The sequence below is a fragment of the Bombina bombina genome, chromosome 6, assembly GCF_027579735.1.
Source record: "Bombina bombina isolate aBomBom1 chromosome 6, aBomBom1.pri, whole genome shotgun sequence".
Taxonomy (NCBI): Eukaryota; Metazoa; Chordata; class Amphibia; order Anura; family Bombinatoridae; genus Bombina; species Bombina bombina.
In genome coordinates this window covers 1,126,721,430-1,126,749,257 of record NC_069504.1, presented here as the reverse complement: position 1 = coordinate 1,126,749,257, position 27,828 = coordinate 1,126,721,430, and the positions used below count along the sequence as shown (strand labels likewise).

The following is a 27,828-nucleotide window of genomic DNA, read 5'->3' as shown; positions in this document are numbered from 1 at the left end:
TAGCTCATGGACTCTTGCTAATTACATGAAAGAAAACATAATTTATGTAAGAACTTACCTGATAAATTCATTTCTTTCATATTAGCAAGAGTCCATGAGGCCCACCCTTTTTTGTGGTGGTTATGATTTTTTTGTATAAAGCACAATTATTCCAATTCCTTATTTTATATGCTTTCGCACTTTTTTCTTATCACCCCACTTCTTGGCTATTCGTTAAACTGATTTGTGGGTGTGGTGAGGGGTGTATTTGTAGGCATTTTGAGGTTTGGGAAACTTTGCCCCTCCTGGTAGGAATGTATATCCCATACGTCACTAGCTCATGGACTCTTGCTAATATGAAAGAAATGAATTTATCAGGTAAGTTCTTACATAAATTATGTTTTGATGATACCAGCCCAAACCAGTACTCCACCTCCACCTTGCTGGCATCTGAGTCGGACTGGAGCTCTCTGCCCTTTACCAATCCAGCCACTCTCATTTCATCAGTCCATAAAACCTTAGAAAAATCAGTCTTGAGATATTTCTTGGCCCAGTCTTGACTTTTCAGCTTGTGTGTCTTGTTCAGTGGTGGTCGTCTTTCAGCCTTTCTTACCTTGGCCATGTCTCTGAGTATTGCACACCTTGTGCTTTTGGGCACTCCAGTGATGTTGCAGCTCTGAAATATGGCCAAACCGGTGGCAAGTGGCATCTTGGCAGCTGCACGCTTGACTTTTCTCAGTTCATGGGCAGTTATTTTGCGCCTTGGTTTTTCCACACGCTTCTTGCGACCCTGTTGACTATTTTGAATGAAATGCTTGATTGTTCGATGATCACGCTTCAGAAGCTTTGCAATTTTAAGAGTGCTGCATCCCTCTGCAAGATATCTCACTATTTTTTACTTTTCTGAGCCTGTCAAGTCCTTCTTTTGACCTATTTTGCCAAAGGAAAGGAAGTTGCCTAATAATTATGCACACCTGATATAGGGTGTTGATGTCATTAGACCACACCCCTTCTCATTACAGAGATGCACATCACCTAATATGCTTAATTGGTAGTAGGCTTTCGAGCCTATACAGCTTGGAGTAAGACAACATGCATAAAGAGGATGATGTGGTCAAAATACTCATTTGCCTAATAATTCTGCACTCCCTGTATACACATATTAACACATAAATATATAGTATATACACCAGTGACGTGCAGTGAGCTCAGAGGCTGGTGAGGCATACGCCTGAGAAACACATATATATATATATATATATATAATTCTCTCTTTATCTCATTTTGTCTCTGTTTCTCTTTTTGTCTCTCTCTCTCTCTGTTTCTCTCTCTCTTTCTCTCTATGTTTCTTTCTTTCTTTCTTTCTTTCTTTCTCTCTCTCTCTCTGTATCTCTCGCTTTCTCTCTCTATCACACACACTTTCTCTCTGTATCTTTCTCTCTTTCTCTCTCCCTCTCTTTCTCTCTCTATCACACACACTTTCTCTCTGTATCTCTCTCTTTATCTCTCCCTCTCTCTCTCTATCACACACTCTTTATCTCTCTCTCTTTATCTCTCTCTCTCTCACTCTTTATCTCTCTCTCTCTCACACACACACACACTCTTTTTCTTCTGTTAAGTGTGATCAGTCCACGGGTCATCATTACTTCTGGGATATTACTCCTCCCCAACAGGAAGTGCAAGAGGATTCACCCAGCAGAGCTGCATATAGCTCCTCCCCTCTACGTCACTCCCAGTCATTCTCTTGCACCCAACGACTAGATAGGATGTGTGAGAGGACTATGGTGATTATACTTAGTTTTATATCTTCAATCAAAAGTTTGTTATTTTAAAATAGCACCGGAGTGTGTTATTATCTCTCTGGCAGAGTTTGAAGAAGAATCTACCAGAGTTTTTGTTATGATTTTAGCCGGAGTAGTTAAGATCATATTGCTGTTTCTCGGCCATCTGAGGAGAGGTAAACTTCAGATCAGGGGACAGCGGGCAGATGAATCTGCATAGAGGTATGTAGCAGTTTTTATTTTCTGACAATGGAATTGATGAGAAAATCCTGCCATACCGATATAATGTCATGTATGTATACTTTACACTTCAGTATTCTGGGGAATGGTACTTCACTAGAATTACACTGTAAGAAATACATAAAGCTGTTTAATAACTAGAGATTATGTTTAACGTTTTTGCTGGAATGTAAAATCGTTTTCATTTACTGAGGTACTGAGTGAATAAATGTTTGGGCACTATTTTTCCACTTGGCAGTTGCTTAATCTGTTTTCTGACAGTTTCTGTTCTCCCTCACTGCTGTGTGTGAGGGGGAGGGGACGTTTTTTGGCGCTTTTTCTACACATCAAATATTTCAGTCAGCAACTCATTGTATTCCCTGCATGATCCGGTTCATCTCTACAGAGCTCAGGGGTCTTCAAAACTTATTTTGAGGGAGGTAATTTCTCTCAGCAGAGCTGTGAGAATTATAGTTTGACTGAGATAAAAAACGTTTATTCTGTAATTTGTTTCCTGCTTTCAGAATTTGTTATCTTTGCTAATGGGATTAAACCTTTGCTAAAGTTGTGTTATTTACAAGGATTGAGGCTATAACTGTTTCAGTTTATTAATTTTCAACTGTCATAGATCTTCTGTGCTTCTTAAAGGCACAGTACGTTTTAATATTATTCTAATTGAATTGTATTTCCAAGTTACAAGTTTATTTGCTAGTGTGTTAAACATGTCTGATTCAGAGGATGATACCTGTGTCATTTGTTGCAATGCCAAAGTGGAGCCCAATAGAAATTTATGTACTAACTGTATTGATGCTACTTTAAATAAAAGTCAATCTGTACAAATTGAACAAATTTCACCAAACAACGAGGGGAGAGTTATGCCGACTAACTCGCCTCACGTGTCAGTACCTACATCTCCCGCTCAGAGGGAGGTGCGTGATATTGTAGCGCCGAGTACATCTGGGCGGCCATTACAAATCACATTACAGGATATGGCTACTGTTATGACTGAGGTTTTGGCTAAATTACCAGAGCTAAGAGGTAAGCGTGATCACTCTGGGGTGAGAACAGAGTGCGCTGATAATATTAGGGCCATGTCAGACACTGCGTCACAGGTGGCAGAACATGAGGACGGAGAGCTTCATTCTGTGGGTGACGGATCTGATCCAAACAGACTGGATTCAGATATTTCAAATTTTAAATTTAAACTGGAAAACCTCTGTGTATTACTAGGGGAGGTGTTAGCGGCTCTGAATGATTGTAACACAGTTGCAATACCAGAGAAAATGTGTAGGTTGGATAAATATTTTGCGGTACCGACGAGTACTGAGGTTTTTCCTATACCTAAGAGACTTACTGAAATTGTTACTAAGGAGTGGGATAGACCCGGTGTGCCGTTCTCACCCCCTCCGATATTTAGAAAAATGTTTCCAATAGACGCCACCACAAGGGACTGATGGCAAACGGTCCCTAAGGTGGAGGGAGCAGTTTCTACCTTAGCTAAGCGTACCACTATCCCGGTGGAGGATAGCTGTGCTTTTTCAGATCCAATGGATAAAAAATTAGAGGGTTACCTTAAGAAAATGTTTGTTCAACAAGGTTTTATATTGCAACCCCTTGCATGCATTGCGCCGATCACGGCTGCAGCGGCATTCTGGATTGAGTCTCTGGAAGAGAACATTGGTTCAGCTACTCTGGACGACATTACGGACAGGCTTAGAGTCCTTAAACTAGCTAATTCATTCATTTCGGAGGCCGTAGTACATCTTACTAAACTTACGGCGAAGAATTCAGGATTCGCCATTCAGGCACGCAGGGCGCTGTGGCTAAAATCCTGGTCAGCTGATGTTACTTCTAAGTCTAAATTGCTTAATATACCTTTCAAAGGGCAGACCTTATTCGGGCCCGGGTTGAAAGAGATTATCGCTGACATTACAGGAGGTAAAGGCCATGCCCTGCCTCAGGACAAAGCCAAAGCCAAGACTAGACAGTCTAATTTTGGTTCCTTTCGTAATTTCAAAGCAGGAGCAGCATCAACTTCCTCTGCACCAAAACAGGAAGGAGCTGTTGCTCGCTACAGACAAGGCTGGAAACCTAACCAGTCCTGGAACAAGGGCAAGCAGACTAGGAAACCTGCTGCTGCCCCTAAAACAGCATGAATTGAGGGCCCCCGATCCGGGATCGGATCTAGTGGGGGGCAGACTTTCTCTCTTCGCCCAGGCTTGGGCAAGAGATGTTCAGGATCCCTGGGCGCTAGAGATAATATCTCAGGGATACCTTCTGGACTTCAAATACTCTCATCCAAGAGAGAGATTTCATCTGTCAAGATTGTCAACAATCCAGACAAAGAAAGAGGCGTTTCTACGCTGCGTACAAGAGCTCTTGTTAATGGGAGTAATCCATCCAGTTCCACGATCGGAACAGGGACAGGGGTTTTACTCAAATCTGTTTGTGGTTCCCAAAAAAGAGGGAACTTTCAGACCAATCCTGGACTTAAAGATCCTAAACAAATTCCTAAGAGTTCCATCGTTCAAGATGGAGACTATTCGGACAATTTTACCTATGATCCAAGAGGGTTAGTACATGACCACTGTAGATTTAAAAGATGCTTACCTTCACATACCGATTCACAAAGATCATTATCGGTACCTAAGGTTTGCCTTCCTAGACAGGCATTACCAGTTTGTGGCTCTTCCATTCGGATTGGCTACAGCTCCAAGAATCTTCACAAAGGTTCTGGGTGCTCTTCTGGCGGTACTAAGACCGCGGGGAATCTCGGTAGCTCCATACCTAGACGACATTCTGATACAAGCTTCAAGCTTTCAAACTGCCAAGTCTCATACAGAGTTAGTGCTGGCATTTCTAAGGTCACATGGATGGAAGGTGAACGAAAAGAAAAGTTCACTCGTTCCACTCACAAGAGTTCCCTTCCTGGGGACTCTTATAGATTCTGTAGAAATGAAGATTTACCTGACAGAGGACAGGCTAACAAGACTTCAAAGTGCTTGCCGCACCCTTCATTCCATTCAACACCCGTCAGTGGCTCAATGCATGGAGGTAATCGGCTTAATGGTAGCGGCAATGGACATAGTACCCTTTGCACGCTTACACCTCAGACCACTGCAACTGTGCATGCTAAGTCAGTGGAATGGGGATTACTCAGACTTATCCCCTTCTCTGAATCTGGATCAAGAGACCAGAAATTCTCTTCTATGGTGGCTTTCTCGGCCACATCTGTCCAGGGGGATGCCATTCAGCAGACCAGACTGGACAATTGTAACAACAGACGCCAGCCTTCTAGGTTGGGGTGCCGTCTGGAATTCTCTGAAGGCTCAGGGACAATGGAGTCAGGAGGAGAGTCTCCTGCCAATAAACATTCTGGAATTGAGAGCAGTTCTCAATGCCCTCCTGGCTTGGCCCCAGTTGACAACTCGGGGGTTCATCAGGTTTCAGTCGGACAACATCACGACTGTAGCTTACATCAACCATCAGGGAGGGACAAGAAGCTCCCTAGCTATGATGGAAGTATCAAAGATAATTCGCTGGGCAGAGTCTCACTCTTGCCACCTGTCAGCAATCCACATCCCGGGAGTGGAGAACTGGGAGGCGGATTTCTTAAGTCGTCAGACTTTTCATCCGGGGGAGTGGGAACTTCATCCGGAGGTCTTTGCCCAAATACTTCGACGTTGGGGCAAACCAGAGATAGATCTCATGGCGTCTCGACAGAACGCCAAGCTTCCTCGTTACGGGTCCAGATCCAGGGATCCAGGAGCAGTCCTGATAGATGCTCTGACAGCACCTTGGGACTTCAGGATGGCTTACGTGTTTCCACCCTTCCCGTTACTTCCTCGATTGATTGCCAGAATCAAACAAGAGAGAGCATCAGTGATTCTAATAGCACCTGCGTGGCCACGCAGGACTTGGTATGCAGACCTGGTGGACTTGTCATCCTGTCCACCTTGGTCTCTACCTCTGAAACAGGACCTTCTGATACAGGGTCCCTTCAAACATCAAAATCTAACTTCTCTGAAGCTGACTGCTTGGAAATTGAACGCTTGATTTTATCAAGACGTGGGTTTTCTGAGTCAATTATTGATACCTTAATACAGGCTAGGAAACCTGTTACCAGAAAGATTTACCATAAGATATGGCGTAAATACCTATATTGGTGTGAATCCAAAGGTTACGATTCCTAGGATATTGTCTTTTCTACAAGAAGGTTTAGAAAAGGGTTTATCTGCTAGTTCATTAAAGGGACAGATCTCAGCTCTGTCCATTCTGTTACACAAACGTCTGTCAGAAGTTCCTGACGTCCAGGCTTTTTGTCAGGCTTTGGCCAGGATTAAGCCTGTGTTTAAAACTGTTGCCCCACCATGGAGTTTAAACCTTGTTCTTAATGTTTTACAGGGCGTTCTGTTTGAACCCCTTCATTCCATTGATATAAAGTTGTTATCTTGGAAAGTTCTATTTTTAATGGCTATTTCCTCGGCTCGAAGAGTCTCTGAATTATCAGCCTTACATTGTGATTCTCCTTATTTGATTTTTCATTCGGATAAGGTAGTCCTGCGTACTAAACCTGGGTTCTTACCTAAGGTAGTTACTAACAGGAATATCAATCAAGAGATTGTTGTTCCTTCTTTATGCCCAAATCCTTCTTCAAAGAAGGAACGTCTACTGCACAACCTGGATGTAGTCCGTGCTCTAAAATTTTACTTACAGGCAACTAAGGAATTTCGACAAACGTCTTCTCTGTTTGTCATTTACTCTGGGCAGAGGAGAGGTCAAAAAGCTTCCGCTACCTCTCTTTCTTTTTGGCTTCGTAGCATAATTCGTTTAGCTTATGAGACTGCTGGACAGCAGCCTCCTGAAAGAATTACAGCTCATTCTACTAGAGCTGTGGCTTCCACTTGGGCCTTCAAGAATGAGGCCTCTGTTGAACAGATTTGCAAGGCTGCAACTTGGTCTTCGCTTCATACTTTTTCCAAATTTTACAAATTTGACACTTTTGCTTCATCGGAGGCTATTTTTGGGAGAAAGGTTCTTCAGGCAGTGGTTCCTTCTGTATAAAGAGCCTGCCTATCCCTCCCGTCATCCGTGTACTTTTGCTTTGGTATTGGTATCCCAGAAGTAATGATGACCCGTGGACTGATCACACTTAACAGAAGAAAACATAATTTATGCTTACCTGATAAATTCCTTTCTTCTGTAGTGTGATCAGTCCACGGCCCGCCCTGTTTTTAAGGCAGGTAAATATTTTTTAATTTATACTCCAGTCACCACTTCACCCTTGGCTTTTCCTTTCTCGTTGGTCCTTGGTCGAATGACTGGGAGTGACGTAGAGGGGAGGAGCTATATGCAGCTCTGCTGGGTGAATCCTCTTGCACTTCCTGTTGGGGAGGAGTAATATCCCAGAAGTAATGATGACCCGTGGACTGATCACACTACAGAAGAAAGGAATTTATCAGGTAAGCATAAATTATGTTATCTCTCTCTCTCTCTCTCTATCACACACTCTTTATCTCTCTCTCTCTCTCTATCACACATTCTTTATCTCTCTCTCTCTATCACACACTCTTTATCTCTCTCTCTCTTTATCTCTCTCTCTCTCTTTCTCTCTCTCTCTCTTTCTCTTTCTCTCTCTTTCGCTCTCTCTTTCTCTCTTTTTCTTTCTCTCTCTTTCTTTCTCTCTCTCTCTCTTTCTCGCTCTCTCTCTCTCTTTCTCTCTCTCTCTCTCTCTCTCTCTCTGTCTTTCTCTCTCTTTCTCTCTCTCTCTCTCTTTCTTTCTCTCTCTCTTTCTCTCTCTCTTTCGCTCTCTCTCTATTGTTCTCTCTCTTTTTCTCTCTTGCTCTCTCTCTTTCTTTCTCTCTCTCTTTCTTTCTTTCTCTCTCTCTTTCTTTCTTTCTCTCTTTCTCACTCTCTCTCTCTCTTTCTTTCTTTCTTTATAGGGGGGAAAACTAATGGAATCAGTCATGAATTTACTACATAAAATAACTACATAATTGCATTCTATGGAAAATAACTGCATTTTTCTAAAATTTATTTAAAAGGGAGGAATTTGATGTCTACTAATTTAGAGTAAAAGAAGTTTCATTCCTAAAATTATGGATATCTGTAGAAATTCCAGAGATTTGTCATAAGGAACAGTTTGCAAACTAACTAGAAGCAATCAAGCAGGCATTGTGAATGGGGTACTGATAAAATACTTGCATGTCACAAATTGGTAAAAAGTAGAAAAATGCTTATTATTACTAATAAAATAATAGCATTCTGTGTACCAGAGTTTTTTTTATAATGCAATATCTTTTTATTAAATATTTTGGAAGCATATGAGGGTAAGAAAAACAAAGTATGTATATACTATAACTTGTTTCTTATGGTGGTGTATGATTATAGAGCATATGCATAGTAACCCCTAAGAGTAGCAATAGCCGCATTATCTCTAATATACATTCACTCATTCAGTGAAATTCATGCAGAATACATATACAGTCAGTTGCTGTGTATATTGTTTGTCAAGTAGTATATCCTCCAGCTATCACATCTAATTAGAAGCAATATTAGTGCAACTAAGATACAAATGAAAACAGAATTTATGTTTACCTGATAAATTACTTTCTCCAACGGTGTGTCCGGTCCACGGCGTCATCCTTACTTGTGGGATATTCTCTTCCCCAACAGGAAATGGCAAAGAGCCCAGCAAAGCTGGTCACATGATCCCTCCTAGGCTCCGCCTACCCCAGTCATTCGACCGACGTTAAGGAGGAATATTTGCATAGGAGAAACCATATGATACCGTGGTGACTGTAGTTAAAGAAAATAAATTATCAGACCTGATTAAAAAACCAGGGCGGGCCGTGGGCCGGACACACCGTTGGAGAAAGTAATTTATCAGGTAAACATAAATTCTGTTTTCTCCAACATAGGTGTGTCCGGTCCACGGCGTCATCCTTACTTGTGGGAACCAATACCAAAGCTTTAGGACACGGATGAAGGGAGGGAGCAAATCAGGTCACCTAAAAGGAAGGCACCACGGCTTGCAAAACCTTTCTCCCAAAAATAGCCTCAGAAGAAGCAAAAGTATCAAACTTGTAAAATTTGGTAAAAGTGTGCAGTGAAGACCAAGTCGCTGCCCTACATATCTGATCAACAGAAGCCTCGTTCTTGAAGGCCCATGTGGAAGCCACAGCCCTAGTGGAAGGAGCTGTGATCCTTTCAGGAGGCTGCCGTCCGGCAGTCTCGTAAGCCAATCTGATGATGCTTTTAATCCAAAAAGAGAGAGAGGTAGAAGTTGCTTTTTGACCTCTCCTTTTACCAGAATAAACAACAAACAAGGAAGATGTTTGTCTAAAATCCTTTGTAGCATCTAAATAGAATTTTAGAGCGCGAACAACATCCAAATTGTGCAACAAACGTTCCTTCTTCGAAACTGGTTTCGGACACAGAGAAGGCACGACTATCTCCTGGTTAATGTTTTTGTTAGAAACAACTTTTGGAAGAAAACCAGGTTAGTACGTAAAACCACCGTATCTGCATGGAACACCAGAGAAGGAGGAGAACACTGCAGAGCAGATAATTCTGAAACTCTTCTAGCAGAAGAAATTGCAACCAAAAACAAAACTTTCCAAGATAATAACTTAATATCAACGGAATGTAAGGGTTCAAACGGAACCCCCTGAAGAACTGAAAGAACTAAGTTGAGACTCCAAGGAGGAGTCAAAGGTTTGTAAACAGGCTTGATTCTAACCAGAGCCTGAACAAAGGCTTGAACATCTGGCACAGCTGCCAGCTTTTTGTGAAGTAACACAGACAAGGCAGAAATCTGTCCCATCAAGGAACTTGCAGATAATCCTTTTTCCAATCCTTCTCGAAGGAAGGATAGACTCTTAGGAATCTTAACCTTGTCCCAAGGGAATCCTTTAGATTCACACCAACAGATATATTTTTTCCAAATTTTGTGGTAAATTTTTCTAGTTACAGGCTTTCTGGTCTGAACAAGAGTATCAATAACAGAATCTGAGAACCCTCGCTTTGATAAGATCAAGCGTTCAATCTCCAAGCAGTCAGCTGGAGTGGGACCAGATTCGGATGTTCGAACGGACCTTGAACAAGAAGGTCTCGTCTCAAAGGTAGCTTCCATGGTGGAGCCGATGACATATTCACCAGATCTGCATACCAAGTCCTGCGTGGCCACGCAGGAGCTATCAAGATCACCGACGCCCTCTCCTGATTGATCCTGGCTACCAGCCTGGGGATGAGAGGAAACGGCGGGAATACATAGGCTAGTTTGAAGGTCCAAGGTGCTACTAGTGCATCTACTAGAGTCGCCTTGGGATCCCTGGATCTGGACCCGTAGCAAGGAACCTTGAAGTTCTGACGAGAGGCCATCAGATCCATGTCTGGAATGCCCCACAGTTGAGTGATTTGGGCAAAGATTTCCGGATGGAGTTCCCACTCCCCCGGATGCAATGTCTGACGACTCAGAAAATCCGCTTCCCAATTTTCCACTCCTGGGATGTGGATTGCAGACAGGTGGCAGGAGCGAGTCTCCGCCCATTGAATGATTCTGGTCACTTCTTCCATCACCAGGGAACTCCTTGTTCCCCCCTGATGGTTGATGTACGCAACAGTCGTCATGTTGTCTGATTGAAACCGTATGAACTTGGCCCTCGCTAGCTGAGGCCAAGCCTTGAGAGCATTGAATATCGCTCTCAGTTCCAGAATATTTATCGGTAGAAGAGATTCTTCCCGAGACCAAAGACCATGAGCTTTCAGGGATCCCCAGACCGCGCCCCAGCCCATCAGACTGGCGTCGGTCGTGACAATGACCCACTCTGGTCTGCGGGAGGTCACCCCTTGTGACAGGTTGTCCAGGGACAGCCACCAACGGAGTGAGTCTCTGGTCCTCTGATTTACTTGTATCTTCGGAGACAAGTCTGTATAGTCCCCATTCCACTGACTGAGCATACACAGTTGTAATGGTCTTAGATGAATGCGCGCAAAAGGAACTATGTCCATTGCCGCTACCATCAAACCTATCACTTCCATGCACTGCGCTATGGAAGGAAGAGGAACGGAATGAAGTATCCGACAAGAGTTTAGAAGTTTTGTTTTTCTGGTCTCTGTCAGAAAAATCCTCATTTCTAAGGAGTCTATTATTGTTCCCAAGAAGGGAACTCTTGTCGACGGAGATAGAGAACTCTTTTCCACGTTCACTTTCCATCCGTGAGATCTGAGAAAGGCCAGGACTATGTCCGTGTGAGCCTTTGCTTGAGGAAGGGACGACGCTTGAATCAGAATGTCGTCCAAGTAAGGTACTACAGCAATGCCCCTTGGTCTTAGCACCGCCAGCAGGGACCCTAGTACCTTTGAGAAAATCCTTGGAGCAGTGGCTAATCCGAAAGGAAGCGCCACGAACTGGTAATGCTTGTCCAGGAATGCGAACCTTAGGAACCGATGATGTTCCTTGTGGACAGGAATATGTAGATACGCATCCTTTAAATCCACCGTGGTCAAGAATTGACCTTCCTGGATGGAAGGATTGTTCGAATGGTTTCCATTTTGGACGATGGAACCTTGAGAAACTTGTTTAGGATCTTGAGATCTAAGATTGGTCTGAACGTTCCCACTTTTTTGGGAACTATGAACAGATTGGAGTAGAACCCCATCCCTCGTTCTCTTAATGGAACAGGATGAATCACTTCCAGAAGATAACCTTGGGAGACTATTTCTAGCGCCCAAGGATCCAGAACATCTCTTGCCCAAGCCTGAGTGAAGAGAGAGAGTCTGCCCCCCACCAAATCCGGTCCCGGATCGGGGGCCCGCATCTCATGCTGTCTTGGGAGCAGTGGCAGGTTTCTTGGCCTGCTTTCCTTTGTTCCAGCCTTGCATAGGTCTCCAGGCTGGATTGGCTTGAGAAGTATTACCCTCCTGCTTAGAGGACGTAGCACTTGGGGCTGGTCCGTTTCTGCGAAAGGGACGAAAATTAGGTTTATTTTTGGCCTTGAAAGACCTATCCTGAGGAAGGGCGTGGCCCTTGCCCCCAGTGATATCAGAGATAATCTCTTTCAAGTCAGGGCCAAACAGTGTTTTCCCCTTGAAAGGAATGTCAAGCAATTTGTTCTTGGAAGACGCATCCGCTGACCAAGATTTTAACCAAAGCGCTCTGCGCGCCACAATAGCAAACCCAGAATTTTTCGCCGCTAACCTAGCCAATTGCAAGGTGGCGTCTAGGGTGAAAGAATTAGCCAATTTAAGAGCACGAATTCTGTCCATAATCTCCTCATAAGAAGAAGAATTACTAATAATCGCCTTTTCTAGCTCATCGAACCAGAAACACGCGGCTGTAGTGACAGGGACAATGCATGCAATTGGTTGCAGAAGGTAACCTTGCTGAACAAACATCTTTTTTAGCAAACCTTCTAATTTTTTATCCATAGGATCTTGGAAAGCACAACTATCTTCTATGGGTATAGTGGCGCGCTTGTTTAGAGTAGAAACCGCCCCCTCGACCATGGGGACTGTCTGCCATAAGTCCTTTCTGGGGTCGACTATAGGAAACAATTTTTTAAATATGGGGGGAGGTACGAAAGGTATACCGGGCCTGTCCCATTCTTTATTAACAATGTACGCCACCCGCTTGGATATAGGCAAAGCTTCGGGGGGCCCCGGGGCCTCTAGGAACTTGTCCATTTTACATAGTGTTTCTGGAATGACCAGATAATCACAATCATCCAAATTGGATAACACCTCCTTAAGTAGAGCGCAGAGATGTTCCAACTTAAATTTAAAAGTAATCACATCAGGTTCAGCTTGTTGAGAAATTTTTCCTGAATCTGAAATTTCTCCCTCAGACAAAACCTCCCTGGCCCCCTCAGACTGGTGTAGGAGCCCTTCAGAAACAATATCATCAGCGTCCTCATGCTCTTCAGTATTTTCTAAAACAGAGCAGTCGCGCTTTCGCTGATAAGTGGGCATATTGGCTAAAATGTTTTTGATAGAATTATCCATTACAGCCGTTAATTGTTGCATAGTAAGGAGTATTGGCGCGCTAGATGTACTAGGGGCCTCCTGTATGGGCAAGACTGGTGTAGACGAAGGAGGGGATGATGCAGTACCATGCTTACTCCCCTCACTTGAGGAATCATCTTGGGCATCATTTTTACTAAATTTTTTATGACATAAATCACATCTATTTAAATGAGAAGGAACCTTGGCTTCCCCACAGTCAGAACACAATCTATCTGGTAGTTCAGACATGTTAAACAGGCATAAACTTGATAACAAAGCACAAAAAACGTTTTAAAATAAAACCGTTACTGTCACTTTAAATTTTAAACTGAACACACTTTATTACTGCAATTGCGAAAAAGTATGAAGGAATTGTTCAAAATTCACCAAAATTTCACCACAGTGTCTTAAAGCCTTAAAAGTATTGCACACCAAATTTGGAAGCTTTAACCCTTAAAATAACGGAACCGGAGCCGTTTTTATATTTAACCCCTTTACAGTCCCTGGAATCTGCTTTGCTGAGACCCAACCAAGCCCAAAGGGGAATACGATACCAAATGATGCCTTCAGAAAGACTTTTCTATGTATCAGAGCTCCACACACATGCAGCTGCATGCCATGCTGTTCTCAAAAACAAGTGCGCCATACCGGCGCGAAAATGAGGCTCTGACTATGATTAGGGAAAGCCCCTATAGAATAAAGTGTCTAAAACAGTGCCTGCCGATATTATTTTACAAAAAATACCCAGATTAAATGATTCCTCAAGGCTAAATATGTGTAAATATGATCGATTTAGCCCAGAAAATGTCTACAGTCTTAATAAACCCTTGTGAAGCCCTTATTTACTGTCTGAATAAAAATGGCTTACCGGATCCCATAGGGAAAATGACAGCTTCCAGCATTACATCGTCTTGTTAGAATGTGTCATACCTCAAGCAGCAAAAGACTGCTCACTGTTCCCCCAACTGAAGTTAATTCCTCTCAACAGTCCTGTGTGGAACAGCCATGGATTTTAGTAACGGTTGCTAAAATCATTTTCCTCATACAAACAGAAATCTTCATCTCTTTTCTGTTTCAGAGTAAATAGTACATACCAGCACTATTTTAAAATAACAAACTCTTGATTGAATAATAAAAACTACAGTTAAACACTAAAAAACTCTAAGCCATCTCCGTGGAGATGTTGCCTGTACAACGGCAAAGAGAATGACTGGGGTAGGCGGAGCCTAGGAGGGATCATGTGACCAGCTTTGCTGGGCTCTTTGCCATTTCCTGTTGGGGAAGAGAATATCCCACAAGTAAGGATGACGCCGTGGACCGGACACACCTATGTTGGAGAAAAGTATTTAATGAGACAGTTCATACTATTATGCAACTTATGGTAGAAACATACACAATCTATACTCTTACGCAGAAGTAAGCTAAATGGTTGTGTGTAAGCAGTTCTTTCATATTTGTCACAAAAATCATATGACAGTATATTTTAGTAACTTGCACAGTATAAACATATATATATATATATATATATATATATATACACAATATACAATCCCCACACACACACAAAGCCTATTAAGCCTTTGTGTTGCAAAAAACCTGATAACTATATAAAATATAATGGATCATTTCTCTTTAACCTTTGTGAAAACACATTTTCTGTTAAAAAAAAAAGATCACAGGATTATCAAGTTCTGACTTGTCATGTTTTATACTTTCAGATTTTAGGAATCTGATCCATGCATTTTTAATAATGATACCTTTAGAGAACATGTATTTTATATAGTATGGAGAGTAGTTGTTGCTGACAGCGTGTGTACAGAATCACTCACAGTAACATCTGAAGCATTCCTTGTGATCGTGGGGTAACAATGTGTGTGGTAAATCATGTTGACAGCTAGTTCTGTCTATGCTTGATGGAGGTGAAAGTTTGTGCAGTGTCTCTCTCCCCTGCATATCGTTGCTGTGCCTAGTGCCATCACCATGGCAACAGTCAGCTGTGTGCAGGAAGGCTACCGGAAGCTGTGTAGCAGGAAAAGAGAAAGCAGAGCTATGCCTGTGTGGACACTGGACACACTACAGATTGCAGACAGCTATTAAGAGATTAGACTCACACCTCACATTGTCCCCTCGGTGTCAATACCTGGCTATTTCTGATGCAGTTAAATCGCTAGCCTATCAACACAGAGGGAACAATGTAAGGTGCGAGTCTAATAATCTATGATAGAAAATTACCAGCAGGACAGCGCAGGGCTCCACGAAGTGCTGCTAAATAAATGCTGCAAAGTGCAAACAAGTTGCTAGTGACAATGTCCTGCAGACAGCTATTAAGAGATTAGATTTACACCTCACATTGTCCCCTCAGTGTCAATATCTGGCTATTTCTGATGCAGTTAAATCGCTAGCCTATCAATACAGAGGGAACAATGTGGGGTGCGAGTCTAATCTCTATCTCTAGTCTAATCCATGATAGAAAATTACCAGCAGGTCAGCGCAGGGCTCCACAAAGTGCTGCTAAATAAATGCTGCAAAGTGCAAACAAGTTGTTAGTTGACTCACTCAGCTGAGCTGACAGCCACCCGACACACTCAGTCCAGTCCACGACGCAGATGCAGACCTGCCTAATTTTCCGCCCGCAACTCAGCCCAGAGACTCAGACATACTCATGTCTGATTGGCTGAGGGGCGGGCAGGCAGGGCTGAGGGCTCCCGAGGCTTGACCAGTCAAGCCTCCGGTGGGAGCAGTATATGGGCCGCAAGAGACTGCTGCACAATAGCTATTATTCCAGTGGGTGGCAGTGTCTAGCAGCCCATATACAACACATTCCAGTTACATTCATATTGCACAATGAAAGGATAGCTTGCCTCTTCTTTCTTGCACAATATGAATGTATATTACTTATATTACGTTTTGGTTTTTTTAAAAGCAAAATGGAAATAAAATAATGAATTTGGTAAAGGGGTGGGGGGGTTGGAGGGTCAACTTTTAAGATAAAAAAAAAAATGAAAATAAAAAACATTTTTTTTTAATTATTATTATTTTTATAGATAAGCCTGTAATGCACCATTTGGCCAGGGGAGGCACTGCCTCACCTGCCTCCTATGAGTGCACGTCACTGATATACACATAGTAACACATAAATATATATGAATATACACATATTAACACATAAATATATCTGTTTATACACATAATAACACATAGATATATATGTATATACACATATTAACACATAAATATATATGTATATACACATATCAAACACATAAATAACAGAATTTATGCTTACCTGATAAATTACTTTCTCTTGTGGTGTATCCAGTCCACGGATTCATCCTTTACTTGTGGGATATTCTCCTTCCTAACAGGAAGTGGCAAAGAGAGCACACAGCAGAGCTGTCCATATAGCTCCCCCTCTAGCTCCACCCCCAGTCATTTGACCGGAGGTTAGGAAGAAAAAGGAGAAACCATAAGGTGCAATGGTGACTGTAGTTTAGACTAAAAATCTACCTGACTAAGAGCCAGGGCGGGCCGTGGACTGGATACACCACAAGAGAAAGTAATTTATCAGGTAAGCATACATTCTGTTTTCTCTTGTAAGGTGTATCCAGTCCACGGATTCAGCCTTTACTTGTGGGATACCAATACCAAAGCTTTAGGACACGGATGAAGGGAGGGAACAAGACAGGTACCTTAAACGGAAGGTACCACTGCTTGTAAAACCTTTCTCCAAAAAATAGCCTCCGAAGAAGCAAAAGTATCGAATTTGTAAAATTTGGAAAAAGTATGCAGCGAAGATCAAGTCACTGCCTTACAAATCTGTTCAACAGAAGCCTCATTTTTAAAAGCCCATGTGGAAGCCACTGCTCTGGTAGAATGAGCAGTAATTGTTTCAGGAGGCTGCTGGCCAGCACTCTCATAGGCCAGACGAATGATGCTTTTCAGCCAAAAGGAAAGAGAGGTAGCAGTCACCTTCTGACCTCTCCTCTTACCAGAATAGATGACAAACAATGAAGTTGTTTGTCTGAAATCCTTAGTTGCTTGTAAATAGAACTTTAAAGCACGAACCACATCAAGATTGTGTAACAGACGTTCCTTCTTCGAAGAAGGATTAGGACACAGAGAAGGAACAACAATTTCCTGGTTAATATTCTTATTAGACACAACCTTAGGAAGAAAACCGGGTTTGGTACGCAAAACTACCTAGTCTGCGTGGAACACCAAGTAAGGTGAGTCACTCTGTAAAGCAGATAACTCTGAAACTCTTCAAGCAGAAGAGATAGCTACCAAAAACAAAACTTTCCAAGATAAAAGTTTAATATCTATGGAATGTAAAGGTTCAAACGGAACCCCTTGCAGAACTGAAAGAACTAAATTCAGACTCCATGGCGGAGCCACAGGTCTATAAACAGGCTTGATTCTGACTAAAGCCTGACTAAACGCTTGAACGTCTGGTACCTCTGCCAGACGTTTGTGCAAAAGAATAGACAAAGCAGATATCTGTCCTTTTAAGGAACTAGCTGATAATCCTTTCTCCAATCCTTCTTGGAGAAAGAACAATATCCTGGGAATCCTAATCTTACTCCATGAGTAACCCTTGGATTCGCACCAACAAAGATATTTTCGCCAAATCTTATGGCAGATTTTCCTGGTGACAGGCTTTCTAGCCTGAATCGGGGTATCGATAACCGACTCAGAGAAACCACGCTTAGATAGACTTAGGCGTTCAATCTCCAGGCTGGCAGACGCAGAGAAGTTAGATTTGGATGTTTGAAAGGACCTTGAAGTAGAAGGTCCTGCCTCATTGGCAGAGTCCATGGTGGAACGGATGACATGTCCACTAGGTCTGTATACCAAGTCCTGCGTGGCCACGCAGGTGCTATTAGAATCACCGACGCCCTCTCCTGCTTGATTCTGGCAACCAGACGAGGAAGGAGAGGAAACGGTGGAAACACATAGGCCAGATTGAAGGACCAAGGCGCTGCTAGAGCATCTATCAACACCGCCTGGGGATCCCGGGACCTGGACCCATAAAGAGGAAGTTTGGCTTCTGACGGGACGCCATCAGATCCAATTCTGGAGTGCCCCATAGCGGAGTCAGCTGGGCAAATACCTCCGGGTGGAGTTCCCACTCCCCCTGATGAAAAGTCTGATGACTTCCCAGTTGTCTACTCCTGGGATGTGAATTGCTGAGAGGTGGCAAGAGTGAACCTCTGCCCACCTGATTATTTTAGTTACTTCCATCATTGCTAGGAGACTCCTTGTTCCCCCTTGATGGTTGATGTAAGCTACAGTCATGATGTTGTCCGACTGAAATCTGATGAATTTGGCCGCAGCTAGCTGAGGCCATGCCTGAAGAGCGTTGAATATCGCCCTCAGTTCCAGAATGTTTATCGGGAGAAGAGCTTCCTCCCGAGACCATAAGCCCTGAGCTTTCAGGGAGTCCCAGACAGCACCCCAGCCCAACAGACTGGCGTCGGTCGTTACAATGATCCACTCTGGTCTGCGGAAACACATTTCCTGAGACAGGTGATCCTGAGACAACCACCAGAGAAGAGAGTCTCTGGTCCCCTGGTCCAACTTTATTTGAGGAGACAAATCTGCATAATCCCCATTCCACTGTTTGAGCATGCATAGTTGCAGTGGTCTGAGGTGTATCCGTGAAAAAGGGACTATGTCCATTGTCGCTACCATTAGTCCGATTGTCTCCATGCACTGAGCTACAGACGGCCGAGGAATGGAATGAAGAGCTTGGCAAGTGGTTAAGAGTTTTAACTTTCTGACCTCCGTCAGAAATATTTTCATTTCTACCAAGTCTATTAGGGTTCCTAGGAATGGAACTCTTGTGAGGGGGGAGAGAGAACTCTTTTTGATGTTCACCTTCCACCCATGAGACCTCAGAAAGGCCAATACAATTTCCGTGTGAGACATGGGTCTTTGGAAAGTTGACGCCTGAATTAAGATGTCGTCTAGGTAAGGCGTCACTGCTATACCCCGCGGTCTTAGAACCGCCAGAAGGGACCCTAGCACCTTTGTGAAAATTCTGGGAGCAGTAGCCAACCCAAAAGGAAGAGCCACAAACTGATAATCCTTGTCCAGAAAGGCGAACCTGAGGAACTGGTGATGATCTTTGTGGATAGGAATATGCAGATACGCATCCTTTAGATCAACGGTAGTCATAAATTGACCCTCCTGGATCATTGGTAATATTGTCCGAATGGTCTCCATCTTGAATGATGGGACTCTGAGGAATTTGTTTAGAATTTTGAGATCCAGGATTGGTCTGAAAGTTCTTTCTTTTTTGGGAACCACAAACAGGTTTGAGTAAAAACCCAGCCCTTGTTCCACAATTGGAACTGGGCGGATCACTCCCATTGTATGTAGGTCCTCTACGCAGCAGAACGCCTCTTTCTTTGTCTGGTCTGTAGACAGACGAGAAATGTGGAACCTTCCCCTTGGAGGGGAGTCCTTGAATTCTAGAAGATATCCCTGGGATACAATCTCTAAGGCCCAAGGATAGTGTACATCTCTTGCCCAGGCCTGAGCGAAGAGAGTCTGCCCCCCACCAGATCCGGTCCCGGATCGGGGGCTACCCCTTCATGCTGTTTTGGAGGCAGCTGCAGGCTTCTTGAACTGTTTACCCTTGTTCCAGCCCTGGTAAGGTTTCCAGGCTGCCCTGGGTTGTGAGGTGTTACCCTCTTGCTTTACAGCAGGGGAGGATGAAGTGAGACCGCTCCTGAAATTTCGAAAGGAACAAAAATTATTTTGTTTGTTCTTTGTCTTAAAAGACTTGTCATGAGGGAGAGCATGGCCTTTTCCCCCAGTGATTTCTGAGATAATCTCTTTCAATTCAGGCCCGAAAAGGGTCTTTCCTTTGAAAGGGATGTTCAGTAGTTTGGATTTTGACAACACATCGGCCGACCAGGACTTTAGCCATAGCGCCCTGCGCGCCAGAATGGCGAAACCTGAATTCTTTGCCGCTAACTTAGCTAGTTGGAAAGCGGCATCTGTGATAAAAGAATTAGCCAGCTTAAGAGCCTTAATTCTGTCCATAATGTCCTCATATGAGGTCTCCGTCTGGAGCGCATCTTCCAGCGCCTTGAACCAGAAAGCAGCTGCAGTAGTTACAGGAACAATGCACGCTATAGGTTGGAGAAAAAAACCTTGATGAACAAACCCTCTAATTTCTTATCCATAGGGTCTTTAAAAGCACAACTGTCCTCAATTGGTATGGTTGTGCGTTTAGCAAGTGAAGAAACAGCCCCCTCCACCTCAGGGACCGTCTGCCACGAGTCCCGCGTGGTGTCAGATATGGGGAACATTTTCTTAAAAACAGGAGGGGGGACAAACGGAATACCTAGTCTATCCCACTCCCTAGTTACTATATCCGCGATCCTCTTAGGGACCGGGAACACATCAGTGTAAACAGGAACTTCTAGGTACTTGTCCATTTTACACAATTTCTCTGGAACCACCAAAGGGTCACAGTCATCCAGAGTAACTAATACTTCCCTGAGCAATAAGCGGAGGTGTTCTAGTTTAAATTTAAAAGCCAACGTAATTTCTCCCTCAGACAGCACATCCCTCGCCCCCATTTCAGAGCGTTGTGAGTGTATATCGGATACGGCTACTAAAGCGTCAGAATGGTCATAATCTGTTCTTAAAACAGAGCTATCACGCTTTGCAGGAAACACGGGCAGCTTAGATAAAAATACTGCGAGGGTATTATCCATAACTGCCGCCAAGTCTTGTAAGGTAAAAGAGTTAGACGCGCTAGAGGTGCTAGGCGTCGCTTGAGCGGGCGTAACTGGTTGTGACACTTGGGGAGAGGTCAGCGGGCTAACCTCATTACCTTCTGTCTGAGAATCATCCTGGGCCACATTTTTAAGTGCAACAATATGGTCTTTAAAGTGTATAGACATATCAATACAAGTGGGACACATTTTGAGAGGGGGTCCCACCATGGCTTCTAAACACATTGAAAAGGATTTTCCTTGGTGACAGACATGTTTAACAGACTAGTAGTAAGACAAACAGGCTTAGAAATCACTTTAATCAAGCAAAAACACACTTTGCAAAAAAACGTTACTGTGCCTTTAAGAGATAAAAAAGGCACACAATTTTCCAAAACAGTGAAAAATGCACCAAACTTTTTGAAATTTTCACAGTATGTACCTAAAGCATTGGTAAGATTGCACAACTAGCAAGAAAAACGATTAACCCCTTAATGCCCAAACCGGATCAATAGTAAGCTAACAGACCGGTTAAAACAACTTTAGCACCTTGCCACAGCTCTGCTGTGGCCCTACCTTCCCTTAGGAGTCAGATTTATGGGGAAAAAGCTTCTTATGGGTCCTCAAACTGTAGCAGGAGCCTCCATGTGAACACAGCCTGAAGATCTAGTCAAACTAACTGCGCATCTGAGGCGCGAAATTAGGCCCCTGCCACCTTACTCCAGTGCTGTGAGGCCTAAGAAAACACTCCTAAGAGTTATAATATTAGCCATGTGGGTAACAACCCCTGTAAGAAACCCAAAGGGATCTTCAAAGTGTCTCAAAAAACAATATTTCTTAAGTAAAAACCGTTTGCCATAAAATAGTGTCAACCAGCATAAATTAGCCCTGTTATGTAAGCTTGTAATTCCATACTTAGTCTCTGAATAAAGCTTACCCTTCCCTCATGGGGATCTTATAAGTCCTTTTCTAGCATTATCACAGTGTTGTCTAGAAATAAATGACTGAACATACCTTATTGCAGCCTAACCTGCAAACCGTTTCCCCCAACTGAAGTTTTCTTGTACTCCTCAGTCCTGTGTGGGAACAGCAGTGGATTTTAGTTACAACATGCTAAAATCATCTTCCTCTCTGCAGAAATCTTCATCTCTTTTCTGCTGGAGAGTAAACAGTACACACTGGTACCATTTAAAATAACAAACTTTTGCTTGTAGAACAAAAACTACAAATCTAACACCACATTCACTTTACCCTTCCGAGAGGGACCCTATTGCTTAGAGCCAGCAAAGAGAATGACTGGGGGGTGGAGCTAGAGGGGGAGCTATATGGACAGCTCTGCTGTGTGCTCTCTTTGCCACTTCCTGTTAGGAAGGAGAATATCCCACAAGTAAAGGATGAATCCGTGGACTGGATACACCTTACAAGAGAAATATATGTATATAAACACAGTAACACATAAATATATATGTATATACACATAGAAACACATAAATATATATGTATATACACACAGTAACACATAAATATATATGTATGTACACATAATAACACATAAATATATATGTATATACACATAATAACACATATATATGTATATACACATACTAACACATAAATATATATGTATATACACATACTAACACATAAATATATATGTATATACACATACTAACACATAAATATATATGTATATACACATAGTAACACATAAATATATATGTATATACACATACTAACACATAAATATATATGTATATACACATAGTAACACATAAATATATATGTATATACACATAGTAACACATAAATATATATGTATATACACATAGTAACACATAAATATATATGTATATACACATAGTAACACAAATATATATGTATATACACACAATAACACATAACTATATATGTATATACACACAGTAACACATAAATATATATGTATATACACATAGTAACACATAAATATATATGTATATACACATAGTAACACAAATATATATGTATATACACATAGTAACACATAAATATATATGTATATACACATAGTAACACATAAATATATATATATATATATATATATATATATATATATATTTACACACAGTAACACATAAATATATATGTATATACACATACTAACACATAAATATATATGTATATACACATACATATATATGTATATACACATACTAACACAAATATATATGTATATACACATAGTAACACATAAATATATATGTATATACACACAGTAACACATAGTAACACATAAATATATATGTATATACACATAATAACACATAAATATATATGTATATACACATAGTAACACATAAATATATCTGTATATACACATAGTAACACATAAATATATATGTATATACACATACTAACACATAAATATATATGTATATACACATAGTAACACATAAATAAATATATATGTATATACACATAGTAACACATAAATATATATGTATATATTGATATATATTTACAATCCTATCGCTTCGGTGCACTAGGTACTCATCCGTGTCTGACGGCATGAGAATGAGGCTCTCATTGGACCCTATGGAAGCGAGCTCTCGTGAGCACAAAGCTTTCATGCAATGTGAACGCAAGGTTGCATTCGCATTACGCCTAACTAGTAATACCAGAGTACATTTGCATGCGCTGGTATCACTAAGTGGAGTGCAAATATCACCCTCACGAAAGCAGCATTTTGTGCTTCACTTGTAATCTAGCCCTTTATGTTTAACCCAACAAAAAATTACATACATGGTTAAAGTCCTGCTTAGACGCACAAGAACTGCTGCCTCCCGACTGAGATACTCGCTGCTGATTGGCTCACTGTCTGTTTCCTGCTCAGGAGCATCACAAATAAAACAAAATGTCATGCTCTAATGTTTAGTATGTTTATGTCTTATACATAATGTCTGGATACCACCAAGGGTTTTTGTAAAACATATGATCTTTCTTTCCTTCTATAATTTTGTATACTTCAATTAAGTTTGGGGGTGGGGGGGTGGGAGAACGTGGAGTACAAGATTTGCCAATCTTTTCATCCCCTGACAAACAAGCAGAGTATTTATAATATTGCTCTGTTCTGTTATTATTATTAGTAGTAGTAATTGCTTCCAGTAAACTTAGGAACCATTATTTGTTCCATAATAGCAATAGGTTATTCAACTGGTTACCAAATCCTTGTCACCGGCCTCTTTAAAAGGGTTTGTCAAGGACACACTGAGTCAGAACATTTCAGGCTTAAAACCTCAATAGTCATTTTAACCAATAAAGAAAGCGCCGATTGAGTCAGGAACATTTATTCATCTTAGTCTGATTGAGTTTTACACACCTGGTTATATTTCAGCGTCTTTGAGACAGATTCGGAAACAAACAGGATTTTCCCTCGATCGCACCTAACTACAAACAGGAAACCATCTGCAGCCTGTAACACAAGTGACAAAGCCGTACAATTAGAGAATTTACACAACAGCCACCAAATAACTCTTAGATCAAATGCAATTGTGTTCCATTGCAGCATTTAAATAGCAGATCGGCACAAATGAGAAAGAGCATAACGTGCAATTAAAACCGCTATTTGTAAATGATGCAGAACGGAAAAGACCACGATAGTTAGAAAAGTGCAGAATCTGTAAAGTCTAATACAAACTTATCACCCAGGTAATCTGATATCTGATAGGGCAGAGAAAAAACACCCTCTGACTTGCATTGTGTGATCACATGTTTAGAATATGATCCCATGTTTAGAATATGATCCCATGTTTAGAATATGATCCCATGTTTAGAATACGATCCCAAGTTTAAAATAGGATCCCAAGTTTAAAATATGATCCCAAGTTTAAAATATGATCCCAAGTTTAGAATATGATCCCAAGTTTAGAATATGATCCCATGTTTAGAATATGATCCCATGTTTAGAATATGATCCCATGTTTAGAATATGATCCCAAGTTTAGAATATGATCCCATGTTTAGAATATGATCACATGTTTAGAATATGATCCCAAGTTTAGAATATGATCCCATGTTTAGAATATGATCCCATGCTTAGAATATGATCCCATGTTTAGAATATGATCACATGTTTAGAATATGATCCCATGTTTAGAATATGATCCCATGTTTAGAATATGATCACATGTTTAGAATATGATCACATGCTGTTGTATGAGCTGTATTACAGAGTAAATGGAGAGAGGTATTAAAGGGACTTGAAGCACTTCCAGATGAAAAATGTTTAATTATTTTCATTATTTAAGTCTAATATATCACTTACAGATTCCTATGTCATTTTATAAATGCATCTTTTGTTTACGTATATTCTAAGCTTATCCTGTTCTTGCAGTCTCTAGCCAGTCACACTACTGCTACTATATTATTTAACCCATTAATCACCAATAACAGAATTATTCTGTCATGGAACCATTGAGCAAACTGAAGCTGTGTCCTTTAAGGGACATTAAAACACTTTGAGATGGTAATATAAAATGATAAATAATATATATGAGGAGGCACTCACTGAACTTTTCCAAATGTAGTTTAATACAGAATAGAACATAATAGTTGTATGAGGAAGGGGAGTGTGTCCCTGAAACGTCACTCTTGTTCTATTAAACTACATTTGGTGCCTCCTCATTTCCTTTGTGTTTAACCGTCGGCAACCTGGCAGTTGATTGTAAGGTGAGAGTGCTCTCTTCTGGACGTATATATATATATATATATATATATATATATAAACCTCTGCAATATACTTTCATTATTTATTTTTTTCCTGTAATTCCATTCTGAAATTGTGAGCTTTTCAGTTCCTGTTAGAAATGGAAGGGCAGAACACTGTTATATTCCACACAGCCATTGGCTGCACACTCTAGTGACCGATTTATAACTGTACCACACGTGTATTATGGCCAGCAGTGAAGGGGTTAATTAGGGAGCATGTAGGGAGCTTCTAGGGTTAATTTAAGCTTTAGTGTAGTAGACAACCCCAAGTATTGATCTAGGCCCATCTTGGTATATTTCATGCCACCATTTCACCACCAAATGCGATCAAATGAAAAAAAAGTTACATTTTTCACAATTTTAGGTTTCTCACTAAAATTATTTACAAACAGATTGTGCAATTATGGCACAAATGGTTCTAAAAGCTTCTCTGGGATCCCCTTTGTTCAGAAATAGCAGACATATATGGCTTTGGGGTTGCTTTTTGGTAATTAGAAGACCGCTAAATACCGCTGCGCATCACACGTGTATTATGTCTAGCAGTGAAGGGGTTAATTAGGTAGCTTGTAGGGAGTTTCAGGGTTCATTTTAGCTTTAATGTAGACATCAGCCTCCCACCTGACACATCACACCCCCTGATCCCTCTCAAACAGCTCTCTTCCCTCCCCCACCCCACAATTGTCCCGCCATCTTGCATACTGGCAGAAAGTCTGCCAGTACTAAAATAAAAGGTATTTAAAAACAAAACAAAAAGAAACCTCCCTGATACCCCCCCAAACAGCTCTCTAACCCTCCCCCTCTACTTTATTGGTAGCCATCTTGCGTACTGGCAGCTGTCTGCCAGTACCCAGTTTACTAAAAAAAATGTTTATTTTTTATTTTTATTTTATTCATTTTTTCTGTAGTGTAGCTTCCCCCCTCAAGACCAACCCCCCACCCCCTCCCTGATCCCTTAGATGCTTTTTTTAAAATAAATTTTACCCCACTTTTATTAAAAACAAAATTTTCTGTAGTGTAGCTGTTCCCACCCTGTCCACGCGCCCGCCCCCGCCTTGCATGCGCACGCCCGGCTATCCCGCCCCCCTCCACGTCATAGCTTAAATCGATGGCCGCCCACCCGCCACCCACTGCAGCTCCCACCAACGATACCGGCCATCGATGTCCGGTGCAGAGAGGGGGTGCCTCGATAACCGGAAAGCGGCTGGAAGCGATCAAGATCGCTTCCAGCAGCTTTAAACCCCTAATGTCATACAGGGTACGTCGCTGGTCTTTAAAGACTTTAAGGGGTTAAAAGGGCCTTTTAGCACTGCCCTAAAGAAATCAACTCTTTTCCCTGTAAAAAAATACAAAGTCTAAAAAAAAAAAAAAAAAAAAAAAAAAAAAGCAACCAATTGCCCTGAAAAGAGCATTTGTATAGGCATTGCCCTGAAAAAGGCATTCAGCTCTTTTTCATTGCCCTTAAAAGGGCATTTAGCTCTTTTAAGAATGCCCAAAACCCTAATCTAAAAAAAAAAAACATCTAAAAAAAGTTTAAAAAAACCTAACACTAACCCCCGACGATCCACTTACAGTTTCTGCAGTCCGGACATCCATCCTCATCCAGGCGGTGTCTTCCATCTTTATCCCGGCGGCGCAGAGCGGCTCCATCCTGAAGAAATCCGGCGTTGAGCATCCTCTTCATATGGCCGCCGCCGTATACTAAATCTTCAATGCAAGGGAGCCTTTTCAAAATGGCGTCCCTTGCATTCCTATTGGCTGATTTGATTTAGGAAATTCAAATCAGCCAATAGGATGAGAGCTACTGAAATCCTATTGGCTGATTTGATTTTGGAAAATTTCGTTTGTTATTTTTCATAATTTTAGTGTTTGTTATTTTTTGTAATTTAGTATTTATTTTTTGTAATTGTAGATTTATTTTTTTTAGTAGGGTTTTTTTAATGTGTAATTTATTTTAATTTGTAGTTATTTTAATTTTAGTATAATAGTAATGTTAGTTTAATTTATAGTTTAAATTTAGTTTTTTTTTATTTCACAGGTAAGTTTTTATTTATTTTAAGGTAGGGATTTTGTAATTTTAATTTAAAGTTAGGGGGTTGTTAGGTTTAGAAGATAATAGTTTAATTTAGTTTTTGGCGTTGTGGGGGGCTGGCGGTTTAGGGGTTAATAGGTAGTTTATGGGTGTTAGTGTACTTTGTAACAGTTTAGTTATGAGTTTTGTGTAACAGTTTTGTTACACATAACTACTGGTCTCATTGCGAAACGGATCGTGCCGGTATAGGCTGTAACGCAAGCTTTTTAGCCTCACTGCAAAACTTGTAATGGCAGCGCTATGGAAATCCATGCAAAAATGTAAGTTTATCGAGTGCGGG

The 27,828-nt window shown here is 41.4% G+C and overlaps 1 protein-coding gene across 1 annotated transcript in view; it reads right to left on the bottom strand.

Moving 5' to 3' along the window:
- The window catches only part of BMAL2 (basic helix-loop-helix ARNT like 2), a 416,858-nt gene that overhangs the window by 108,835 nt on the left and 280,195 nt on the right, over window positions 1-27,828 (bottom strand). The window contains 1 exon segment of the mRNA XM_053719098.1: window positions 24,072-24,164. Coding sequence (XP_053575073.1) covers window positions 24,072-24,164 — 93 coding nt within the window.